Below are 12,568 nucleotides of genomic sequence, written 5' to 3'. Positions count from 1 at the left end.
AGTGTGTTCATTACGTACATGAATATTTAAAGTGTATAAGATGAGGGTCATAGGCAAAGTTTTGACCTGACACAACTTTACGTTTCCTCTTGGCTTGTGTTTAATTTGGCATTGCAGGCTGCAAGGAGGGACTGCAAGGAGATAGGCTTCCAGTTAATTTTACATTTCATACTTTTAAACTATGTGTAAATTTTTGGCACAGCATTTCAATAGGAAAACATTTGGGCAGATTTTTCCTCACCGAAACTGTTGACTGCTTTGTCTGATACTACCTCTTATTATACTTGATTTCTTTGGATATATTTATGGATTTTTAGAGCACATCATATTTTGGTCTTCCTGAATGGTCTTCGCCGGTATTATGTGTCTCTATTTCTTTCTGGAGAGAGGAGTCTGCAAGGGCAATGAGGTGGAGGAGCTGTTTGCAATATTGACCTCCACTTGGGGTGCCAAGCTTTTATAGAGTTTTAGAAAGTTCCACAAAGACCCAGAGATTTCAGCTGGAAAACTATATGGAGTGTTTATTTATTACAAATGAAACATGATAAAGGCTCTAAGACAAAAAAAAAATCACCATTCCATTTCTTTTCCTCTATGTGAAAAAATGCTCTGTTCACTTCTCTGAAATGTAACTACTGTTCTCATTTTCTTGGTTTAGGAGGGACCTGGTGATAGCAGCCCAGAATTTCTTCTGTGCTGGCTGTGGTACTCCAGTGGAGCCGAGTAAGTATGGACTACTGGTTGCCTGCTTAACGTGCCATGTCATGGGAAGAATAATAGAGTTGGGCAGTGCATAGTTTCTGTGAGATGCATGTGATTCTTAGAACCTTCTGGATCGTTGTGGTCTACCAGGCTATGTGACCCATCAGAAACCAAGAAAACCAGCTGCCAGTTCCCTCTCCATTGGGCTTTCAGATCCAGCCACGCAGCCGCCATGCGGGTACATGCTGCCTCACTTCTGACCCAAGGATTTGCAGTTGTGGTTTTCCTCTCTCTGCAGATGGCTCCAGTGCTGTTTGCTTTGCTTTCTTCCCCTCTTTACTCCAAAGTCATGGGTCTTTCCCCACTGCCCAATGGAAAACAGCCATGTTGCTGCACGTCTGGCTGCAAACAGTCTCATTTACTACTCATCTTTCTTGCTTTTTTTCTGCCTCACACCTTCTTTCCTGAAACACTCATCTATATTCTGTGAACACATCTTATTATTGTCTGTGTCCATTACCAGATTATCACTTCTGTGAGGTAGACAGGATGTGACCAGCATTTGATCCTCAGCTTGTGTGAGCTGGGTTCTTGCTACGTAGTTCATTCTCAAAGGTACTTGTTCAGTGAATAATGGCTTACTTAGGAGCTGGCAGACTTCTCAGAGTTTGAGGAGGTGACCAGATGGAACCCTTCTTGAGTCAACAGAGGTCTTGAAAATTTAAGTCCTCCCAGTCAGACACAAAAGTAGAAACTGGGATTCAGTGATTCCCAGTCTGTAGGAGGTATCCATGGGTCTGACTTGGAGAAGGATGGGAAAGTAGAGTTTTGATGGGAAGAGTTTCCCTTGCCTTTGCTAGCCAGTCTTTGGAAGAAAAAGGCTTTGATCAACTCTACTTCTAGAGATGAAAATCCAGAGCATAAATATAATTGGGCTTCTTCTATCACATTGCATCATCAAGCCCAACTGCATCACAGCTATAACTCATTGTATTTTTGAGTCCTCTGCTGTTTGTCTAGGAAGGACTATGTCTGTTGGATAACAGCTGTATCTTGGTGCCTCAGTAACCTCGAATGTGTGAGTCAAGTGCTGAGTTTGTTCAAACGCAGAGGTGAGCATCTGCACAGTCAGTCCAGCTGTAAATACTATGTAAGGGAGACACAAAGCATTAGCCCCATTAGCAAATGACAAGGGTGATGTACGCAACCAAAGAGAAAGATAAATGTGCTATGGGATTCACCGTCTGCAAACTGAATCAAGGCTGTGTCTGAAGGGTTTTGTAAGGAAATGGTTGTCTCCAGGAGTGGAATGTATCCATCACGTGAAAAGGGTGGATGACAATCGAAAAGAAGCCTTGTGTGACTTGAAAGTAGAAACGCAAGGAGAAAACCTGTTGCAAATGTAGGCAGAGCACAGAGGGTAGAATGTTATTATTAACCATGTAAATGATTTTGAGCTTTTCCTGGAAATTTCCTCTAACTCTTAGCATAACATTTAAAAAACATTTTAGAGATAATTTTAAATATACATAGAATTACAAAAATGGTACAGAGAGAATCCACTTTACCCAATTTCCCTTAATGTCAACATCTTACATATACATAGTGTAATGGTTAAATTTGAGAACTAATACTGCTGTAATCCTGTTAACTGTACTACTACAGATTTTATTCCTATTTCACCATGTTTTTTCACTAATATCATTTACCTGCTACAGGATCTAATTCAGAGGCCCACATTTAACTTAGTCGTCATATTTGCCTAGTCTCCTCCAATGGTCACACACACTGCCACAACATTTTACCCTTTACTACTTTGTCATGTCATAAAACATAATTATCACATTTTCCCATTTAGGAGTTTTAAAAATTATCATTATTATTTTATGATACAGTTCTATAGTCTCTGAGATTTCTCTATCCCCCTGATTTCCCCTATATTATTACGATAGCATAGTCCGTCATAAACAGTCCTAAGTTTGTCATACTGCTATTTAAGTGTATATCTTGGCAATGGGATGCTGTTCCATTCTCATTTGTTGAGTTCAAAATATCACTTAGGGGTCCAATGTGATACCTAGTGGCTAAAGTCCTCACCTTGCACTTGCTGGGATCCCATATAGGTGCCAGTTCTAACTCCAGCGGCCCTGCTTCCCATCCAGCTCCCTGCTTGTGGCCCAGGGAAAGCAGTGGAGGAGGGCCCAAAGCCTTGGTACCCTGCATCTGCTTGGGAGACCTGGAGGAAGCTCCAAGCTCCTGACTTTGGATAGGCTCAGTTACATCCGCTTAGGGAGTGAAGCAACAGGCACAAGATCTTCCTGTCTCTCCTCTTTTCTGTATATCGGACTTTGAGATAAAAATAAATAAATCTTAAAAAAATTGCTTAGTTGATTTTCCAACTAGATTCCAATCAAGTCTTATATAGTATAATTTGTATTGTTTCTGTAGAGTGAACTTTATTCTATAACTGTGCTACCCAGTGTGGCAGTCAGTAGCCCGTGTGGTTATTTCAAATTAAATTTGCATTCATCAAAATTAAATACTTAGTTCTTCACTCATGCTAACTGTATTTCTAGTATTTTGGACAATCCAGATGTAGTACATTTCCATCCTTAGAATAAGTTTCATGGGATAGTCCTGTTCTAGAGCACTTCCCTCCTGTTTTTATTCTTTTTGTCATTGACTTTTCATAAGATGAAAACACTTAGGGCTTAGAGCAGAATTTTGTAACTTCAGTCCCACTGATTTGCTATGGGACATATTCTATATATTGTAGGATGTTTTATAGCATCACCAGATGCCAAGAGCAGCCTCCTCACAGTGACAAATGAAAATGCCTCCAGGGACAAAACCTATAGCAGGGAGTGAGGGTGGCACTAGCTTAAGAGTCTTTTGTTCTATTTTTATAAGGACTTAGAAAACCAAAGGAGCTAGATATAATTCGCCCCATGCTGATAGTTTCAGAGTTGATATGCATTCAATTATGTGTGATGAATAAGTTGATATTGAGATGATAGGGTTTTAGGTGCTGAGGAAAATTAGGAAGTTCATTGGCCCCATCTGCCCTCCTTTCTCTTCTGTCTTGCTAAGATTGATCAGGAATGTGTGATTTATTTTGTGACATGGTTTTGGGGAGTTTTTGTATATTCTGTTGGTGATTTCACAATTTAAAACACCCCCTAAGTAAGTGTTGCCCTTTGTTCCTGAGCACACAAAGACTGTGGTGTGCCTTATGGAGAAAATGAGTATATTCTGTAAGTATCATTCAGGCATGAGTTATAGTGGTGCTGCTCCTGATCTCAAGGTTAGGGATCAGCAACTGTAGGGTTACATATCAATCAGAGGACAAAAATGTTACTACTATTGGATCACAGGACCCTCACCCTGTATTTCCTCCAGGATCAAAGGTTCAGTGTTGGCTAATCAGGGCTCATGACACCTTTGCAGAACAGACCTGCAGCAGACAGTGAGAATCAATTGTATTCATTGGTGAATTAACAAAATCAATGCTGGCTGTGACTTGAACCACATGCAGGGATATTTTGGTCATATTCAAAGGCGTTAGCTGCCCTGTCTTTTCCTCTTACAGAATGTAGCAGACATGCCATGCTATTTGATGGTTAAATGTCAGGTTTGGGTGGAATTCTACTGGCCTACTTACTGCTGTGTGTCCTGCATATTATCTGACTTCATTTTCAATGTGATTTCATCAGTGAAATAGAGATGATAGCAGTACCTACCTTGTCAGCAGTCCACTATCTGGAAACCACATGTAGACTCTATTGTGTGTTGGGTACTGTAGTAGCATCACTCCCATACTGTATTTTATGCATCATCATATTAAGTGTCAATTAGTGCTTCTATTAGGCTTCTATTAGGCTTCTTTGTGTGTCACAAAGAGACACACAAGTCACCTGAACAATGATAAATATCATAGCTGGTGCTGTTAGGCCTTGAGGGTTGGGCATGGCGAAGCCTTCAGCTGAGTCCTTTGCTTTCTTGAGCAGGCTCCTGAGTGCACAGGTGTGAGCTGCATTCAGTTCTCTACCTTTTACTGGTGGGGTTTCCAAGTGCAGTACATATTCATTTTGGCAAATTGAAAAAAAATATGAGGAGCACAAATTCCATCTTTTCTCACCTCTTATGCTATCTGCTATTGAATTTTTGGTGGAGATCTAGACTGAATGTGCATTTTAAAGAAAACAAAACTGCTCTTCCAGACGCTTACTAGGATGAACAGCATTTGAGTTCCTGCCAGAGCCTTCCTAGCTGTGACAAGCTCAACCATCACTTTTAACCAACATGAAATGAATCGTTGAGTCTTTCCATTTTCTGTAAGCTTTGGAGATGGGGAGCAGAGCAGGGTAGATTTTCAGCATCAACTAAGTGCCACACTCACCCGCCTATGTCTTTGGCAGAGTTTGTGAAGCGGCTCCGGTACTGTGAGTACCTGGGGAAGTATTTCTGTGACTGCTGCCACTCCCATGCCGAGTCCTGCATCCCTGCCCGGATTTTGATGATGTGGGATTTCAAGAAGTATCATGTCAGCAACTTCTCCAAACGGCTGCTTGACAGTATATGGCCCCAGCCCATTTTCAATTTGCAGAGCCTCAGCCACAGCCTCTATGTGAAGGCCAAGGAGCTTGACAGAGTGAAGGTAAGTTGCTGCCTCTGTGAGAGGGGTAAGGACAGGGTCCTGGATGGGTCCTATGCCTGGAAACACACACTGTCCCATTTAGGGTATCCACAGACAAACCCTCCAAGAGGAAGATGCACCAGGGAACTGGTGGAGCTTAAACTTTTGGTACCTGGCTTGCAGGAGCTCTTTCCAAGGCCCTGTAGTGGATTGTATATTTTTGCATAGTTTTGAGTGTTTCTTATGGAAGACTCCCAAACTTGTGCACACTTCAGACTGTCCCCAGTGCCCCCTCCTCCACACACACACACCTGCATCCATTTATGATCATCTGTGGCCCAGGGGATCTTATTGTAAACCCTTGCTGCATAGGCTGTTTGCCTCAGAGGCTTAGGTGAATTCAGGTGTAACATTTCAAGAGTGGGAATATCTAAGTTTGACGTGCACATTCCTGATGTTGTTTATCATGCTTAGCATTTTTTCCCCATTTGGTTCTCACCCTAGGGAATCCAGGAGCAGCTTTTCCATATTAAGAAGCTGTTGAAGACTTGCAGGTTTGCGCACAGGTATGACTCTTGGCTGGAACTGTCCTTGTGCCAGTCCCCTGAGAGCCTCCTGGTTCCCGTTGCCCTATTAATGATCGTAGATTACTCCTGGGAATACAGAGTGTCTCTTGAAAATGACTAAACCGTAAGTCACAAGGGGCGAATTTAGATAACAGATAAACAGGCCAGGACAAGGGTGAACGATGCAAGCCATTGACTTCTGATGATTCTTATTAATGGAAAACATGTTCCCCATTATTAATGGGGAAGACATGTGACCGGGTATGTCCCATCTTGACCATTTTAAGTGTACAGTTCAGTGGTATTAAGTAGGTTCACATTGTTATGCAACTAACATTCATTTTCAGAACTCATTTCATCTTGTCAGACTAAAGCTCTAGAGCTATTAATATTCATTTCCCTAATTCCCACTGCCCCTCACCCCCTTGGCAACTATCATGTTCCTTTTTGTCTCTGTGAACTTGACTAAGTACGTTTGTGGAATGGAATCATACAGAATTTGTTTGTGACTGGGTGCTTTTTAATATAACATGTCAAAATTTCATATGTATATATCTCACTGTATGGATATAGCGTGCTTTATCCATTTGTTGATGGAAAATTTGATTGTTTTCTTGTGTGACTACTGTGAATAATGTGCCAACCTATGAGCATGGGTAGAACAGCAGCTTTTTAAAATTCCCTTATGGAGAAGCATGTCAAAGCAGATGAGATCATGGTCTCCAGAAATTATGCTGTTAGAAGGTTATCCTTATTTTTTTCTTCAATTTCAAAATATTTATACAAGATGAACAAAATTCAGTATTTGAAGAATATAAACTTAGGAGCATAGTTATACTACCACCCCGCTCTCCTCTCCACCTATGGTTCCACCCACCCTCCTCTTTCCCTTCTGATGTTGTCTTGTAGTTTTTACAATGACATGCTTTCAGCTTATTTTATAATCACAAGCTTAATCCTCTACTAAGTAAAAAGTTTAACAGATCATGGGGAAAAAAACCAGTGTTCCTCAAGAGTTACAGACAAGAGCTATAAATAAATAATAATTAAATAATCTTATGATATCACCATAGCAATGGATAGAGATTTAGTTGATAGAAAATGTAGCTAAAATCTACTAAATGTTCAGTAATAAGATGATGATTATTGCTGTAGTACAGAACACTATACAATCAATGAACGTTTAGGCATGAATTAATTGAAAGAGAAATTCTAAAGGGGACAAAGAATATGTTACTCAAGAGGGTTAAAAATACTTGTTTCAATGTGAGGTCACACAGTTTTTTCAAAATTTTTGTTTTAAAACTTTTTTCAATTTCTTACATTCATACAATTTTATTAACAATAACTATATGTATTTATGGGCTATGTTGTGACATTTCAATATAATTAGATGTTATGTGCTGATTAAATCAGAGTAAATGACATTTCCCTTTCTTTGCCATTACTTTATGATTGGAGGTTTGGAGGACCTTTCTTATCTCATGATTAGAGATTTCTTGGGAAAGAGCTTGCATTCTTTAGTCATTTGACCTTGAACTTTTATGTCGTGGCATCGGTGTGACAGGTTAATACCTCTCAGGGTCTCTGTTTTCTCGTAACATGTGGAAATATCCACACTTCTATAAGAATTCCATGAATATTTATGTTCTGATAAATTGTCAGAAAATAAAAAATCAAGAGATCTGTGCAAATCCATGGGAAAGTCAGCTCAAACAGACCATTGTCCAAGTCTAACTCAGATGTGTGTACAAGAGGAGGCTACAACAGAAGTGGCACAGAGCTCAATTAGAAGGCGGGGTGAGAGAACAAGCATAGAAAATCTAAACCTACAGAGCTAGTTAGGATGATGAAGAGGTAGGTGTGAAGTGTCCCAGGCTGGTGGAATTGAAAGAGTGCCAGCTTCAGCAAGACCTTAGGAAAACAGTTGCTGGTACTGCCAGTCAGGAGGCGATGAGTAGGTTTGGGGAACATTGTTTCAAATGTCTCTGGGACATCTAAGCAGCCATGACTGCAGGTAGTTGGATATATGAATCTCAAGCCCACTGCTGGACTACTCATGGATTTGGGAGTCACACACCTGCCAGTGAGTGAGAATTCTCCTTCTGGCTTAGACAACAGTCACCGATGTTGAGTGGCTTGAAGTTTAGCTGGGAAGAATGTAGCACTTTCTTGGACGTTAGCACTGCCAGCAGGCCCCAAGGTCATCGAGGATGAGGCGAGGGTGGCCCTTGGCTGAGGAATGGCCCTTGGTGAGGAATGTCTGCTTTATTTATTTATAGGTTATAGCTTTTAAATGGTAAACAAGGGGCGGGTAGGAGGGCATCTTCTGGCAGAGCCCTGGCCCACTAAAGACACTGCAATTAGCTACATGATGTGTCTATCTCCCTTAACCTTCTGGTCATGTTCCACATGTATCCCTTTAACCTTCTAGCCTTGTCAGAGGTGACACTCTCACATGTAGGCAACTGCCCACAATACATTTGAATTATAGTACATGGTAATCAAGCACTACCTGGCATGAAATTGCATTTTAAAAATAAAACTTAAGTTTTCTTTTGTTCAATGTGTACATGTACAGCCTGCAGAAGATGCAATTCTTTGGCTCACCCAGTTTTTGAAATCAGCTTATATGGATAAAACTTTCTGGCTGCTGAACAAACTTGCAAAGGATAGGTTAATGAACAAGGTTCAATGATGTTCTCAGAACTCTTTTTTTTTTTTAATTGAGTGTAAAAAGATTTGGTGTGAGTGCCAAGAGAAAACAGCTGGCCTCATTCTGCCCTGGCCTCTGTGTGGGTGGTTTGTGAATTCCTCTTTGTTTCCTCCCTGGCAGTGTATTAAAGGAGTTTGAGCACGTTCCAAGACACTTGACTGATGAGCTCCACCTGTTCTCCCTAGAGGACCTGGTCAAGATCAAGAAGGGGCTGCTGGCTCCCTCCCTCAAGGACATCCTGAGAGCTGCCCTCACGCATGTGGCCGGCTGTGAGGTGAGGGTTCTCCTGCAGCAGGTGTATCCTGAGCTGTCTGTCAGGTGCCAAGACCTGTGTTGACTTTGACCTCATTTAGCTCTCACACATACTGCAGTTCAGAGCTGTACAGTAATGAGCTAAGGTCATGCTTCTAGTAAGGGGCAGAGCTGGCATATGTGCTGGAGCAATTAACTCCTCGGTCTTGGGAACGCAGCCCTACTTGGGGACCACTGTGTCCCAAAGTGCCACATAGAACCCTATGGACACAGGGTTCAGCAGAACAGAAAGCTCTTTGTCTTCATGGACTGAAGTACTTCAGTGCAACTATCAGGAATCAAATCAAATTATGTAAGAATAAGTGTTTAAGAGTGGGTATTTGGCTTAGCAATTAAACTGGCGGTTAAGATGCCTGCCTTCCACTTCGTGGTACCTGGGTTCAATATCAGGCTCTAACTCTCAACCCCAGAGTCTTCCATGGCTCAAGTAGTTGGGTTCTTGGCACTCGCATGGGAGATCTGACCAAATTTCCAGCTCCTGAATCTAGGCTGGCTCCACCATATCTGTTCTGGGATGTGAACCATTTGGGAAGTGAACCAGTAGATGGGGAGCTCTCTCTGCTCCAATTCCCTGTCTGTCTGCTTCTCAAATTAAAAATAAGATTCTAAAAAACACGTGTTTAACACTATGATCTGCCTGCATGTGAAATGGATGGATTTGTGTGATTTTTGTTGTTTGGATTTATGCTGTGCCACAATTAGGCTACGGTTCTAGATCTTCAAGCCCTGAGCTTACAAAGTTCTGCAGAGGTGATGGGTTAGCTTCAGCCCCAAGATAAGCCGTCCCAGTGTGGATTGCAGCCTTCATGACGCTTTGGATGCCTCTCTTACAGCTGTGCCAAGGAAAGGGCTTCATCTGTGAGTTTTGCCGAAGCACAAGTGTCATCTTCCCATTTCAGACCACCACGTGCAGAAGATGTTCAGGTATCTCAACTAGTTAAGAGCATGAGCTTAGTGGCAGCTGATACCATAAGTGCAAAGTTATTTCTTCTAAATATAATGATTCTCTCTCTCTCTCTCTTTTTCTGGCATTTTGGAGGTGATAGTTTTATTTTTTAATTCTTTTTTGAAGACTTATTTATTTGAAAGGCAGAGTTACAGAGAAGATAGGGGAAGGGACAGAAAGAGGGAGACAGAAAGATCTTCCCTCTGCTGGTTCACTCCTCAAATGGCCACAGCTGGGCCACATTAAAGCCAGAAGCCAGGAGCTTCTTCCCAGTCTCCCCTCATGTGGGTACAGGGACCCAAGAACTTGGGCCATCCTCTGCTGCTTTCCCAGGCACATTACTAGGGAGCTGAATCCAGAGTAGAGCAACCAGGACTCAAACGCATACCCAATTGGGATGCTGTTGTTGCAGGCAGTGGTTTTATTTGCTACGCCACAGTGCCAGCCCCTGGAGATGTTTTAGCATACAGGCTGGTGCATGGATGAGGATGATGTGTCCTAGTGCAGCATCTGATTGAAGAGATAGTCCATCTTTGTCCTGTATGCCTGTCCTGCTGCCACTGGGTCACAGTCACACCCAGTGCTGAACGTGTTGTCTCTGGCTGCCTCTGCATCGTCATGGCTGTTGAGTTGAGTGGCTGTTACAGAGCATGTGTGGCCTACAGGTCTGTGTCATTTCCTATCTGACTCTTCACAGAAATGGTTGTGACTGCTATCCTATGGTTTTAGTGGACAAGGGGATCTTATGTTCTCTGAGGCTGTTTTCTGTGGGAGAGACCCTGATCATAAATTTGGCTGTCACCCATGATGTGTCCTCCTCTTGGGCCACTACATGTTACTCCCTGAACCCACTGTGCATTGTTGCAGGATGGGCTCTCCAGCAGAGAACCCCTGGGCCAGTCGTTCTGTGAACAGTGTTCACTGGGGCATGTCCACCTGTGAGGACATGAAGGCAGCAGAAGCTTAACCATGGCCAGAATGCCTTGTGACTCTCAGCTTACCTCATGGGGCATTCTGGAGCTCGGGAGCCCGTTCAGTATCATCCCAAAGTTGGGACAGAGAGTTGGACAAGTTCTTAACCTCCATCATGATCATTTGCTGGATGCAGGTTGGTGACTTTGAGTGCAGACTGTTCCTACGGAGGGCCACTTGAAGAGAAAGCAGTACCCCTTCCTAAGAGCTCTCAGGCGTCGGCTGTCACAGCAGCTGGTGGACCATGTGCTTCAAGGCTCAGGCAGATCCTGGGGCATCACAGCTCCTGCTGCTTCAGGCTCTCTGAGCTGCACGTTCGTGACCTCCAAGGCAAATTATTTTCTAGGCCACTGAGTTACTTTAAAAAAAGCTAATTTATTTGAGAGGTGGAGAGAGAGAGAGAGAGTGAGTGAGAGAGAGAGAGAGAGAGAGAGAGAGAGAGTGAGAGAGAGAGAGAGAATACTTCTATCTTGTAGGCCACTCCTTAAAGGTCCCCAAAGCTGGGCTGACGAAGACTGAAGCCTAGAGCCTGGAATACCATTCTGGTCTGTCGTGTAGGGTGGGAAGGGACACAGCTACTTCAACCATCCCCTGTTGCCTCCCAAGGTGTGCTTTAGTGTGAAGATGGATCAGAAGTGGGACTGGGACTCCAACTCAGGGAGTCCAGTATGGAATGTAGGTATCCCACATGGCAACCTTACACTGTTGCAAATTATCTACCCTGTTTTTTCTGTTGAAGACTCTGGGGTCAGGGTTGAGACCCTCTCCTTCCCCAGGCAGGAAGGAGTGTCAGTTTCTATATGAGGAAGCAGTTTGCTGCCTTTGCTGACACCTGTCTCCCTTGCTTGCAGTGTGCAGGGCTTGCTTCCACAAGCAGTGCTTCCAGTCATCCCAGTGCCCCCGGTGTGCCAGGATCACAGCCAGGAGAAGACTTCTGGAAAACTTGCCCTCTGCAGCAACATAATGGCCCTGGTGTTGTGAAACGAGACTTCGACAGGCCTTACGATAACACCGATTTGTGTCTAGTATTAAATATATATTAGATATCAGGCATTGTGCATTATGAAAAAGGATGCTCAATGTTCTCTTTATTGGGTGTGTATATATATGTATGTATATATAATGTTTGAAGCATGGGGTTGTTACTAGTGGTTTTGTTGACAAATGTTTGATATTTTTGCTGCTACTGAGTTTTGTAACTTTTATATACATCTTAAATTGGACTTGAATAGTTGTATTTAGATGAGGTTTCTACATAATTGTAACTGACAAGATGCATTACTTCCTTTCAAGCTTGTTTACTGAAACTGTTTAATACATGCAATGGACAAAAATGCAACCAAAAATGTTTGCTCACACTTCTTTTTTTCTATTCAAGTGCTTCTTTGTAATTATGTCAGTATGAGACATTTTATTTATCTCAGGGTTTGTATTGAGAGGACACATAACTTCGACAGTTTTATTTCAAAGTGAGTTTTCATTGCTTAGTGGTGCTTGTAGATACAGTTTGAGGTGCAGTTTGAGGCAGTTACCTCTAGATGTCACTCTTTGAGATGGTTCCATTCCAGTGGTAGGAGTTTGTTAACCAGGCCACACTGTTTTGGACTAAGTTGGAGGATCAAAAGGTGGTTAGTTCTTCATCCCCGCCCTTGAGCTTCTTGCATCAAAAACATAAAACTGAATGTACTGTATTTTCGCACTTACATTAGCTTGCAGGA

The 12,568-nt window shown here is 42.5% G+C and overlaps 1 protein-coding gene across 1 annotated transcript in view; it reads left to right on the top strand.

The window, feature by feature from the left end:
• The window catches only part of RUBCNL (rubicon like autophagy enhancer), a 42,975-nt gene extending 31,084 nt beyond the window's left edge, over positions 1–11,891 (top strand). Inside the window, exons 9-14 of the mRNA XM_004577475.2 lie at positions 659–723; positions 5,121–5,359; positions 5,843–5,904; positions 8,741–8,894; positions 9,766–9,856; positions 11,702–11,891. Of these exons, the coding sequence (XP_004577532.2) occupies positions 659–723; positions 5,121–5,359; positions 5,843–5,904; positions 8,741–8,894; positions 9,766–9,856; positions 11,702–11,814 (724 nt within the window). The 3' untranslated portion in view covers positions 11,815–11,891. The remainder of the gene's footprint in view (positions 1–658; positions 724–5,120; positions 5,360–5,842; positions 5,905–8,740; positions 8,895–9,765; positions 9,857–11,701) is intronic.
• Positions 11,892–12,568: the final 677 nt, after the last annotated feature.

The sequence above is a fragment of the Ochotona princeps genome, chromosome 12 (genome assembly GCF_030435755.1).
Source record: "Ochotona princeps isolate mOchPri1 chromosome 12, mOchPri1.hap1, whole genome shotgun sequence".
In the NCBI taxonomy this organism is placed as follows: Eukaryota; Metazoa; Chordata; class Mammalia; order Lagomorpha; family Ochotonidae; genus Ochotona; species Ochotona princeps.
This window is presented reverse-complemented; position numbering and strand designations above follow the sequence as displayed.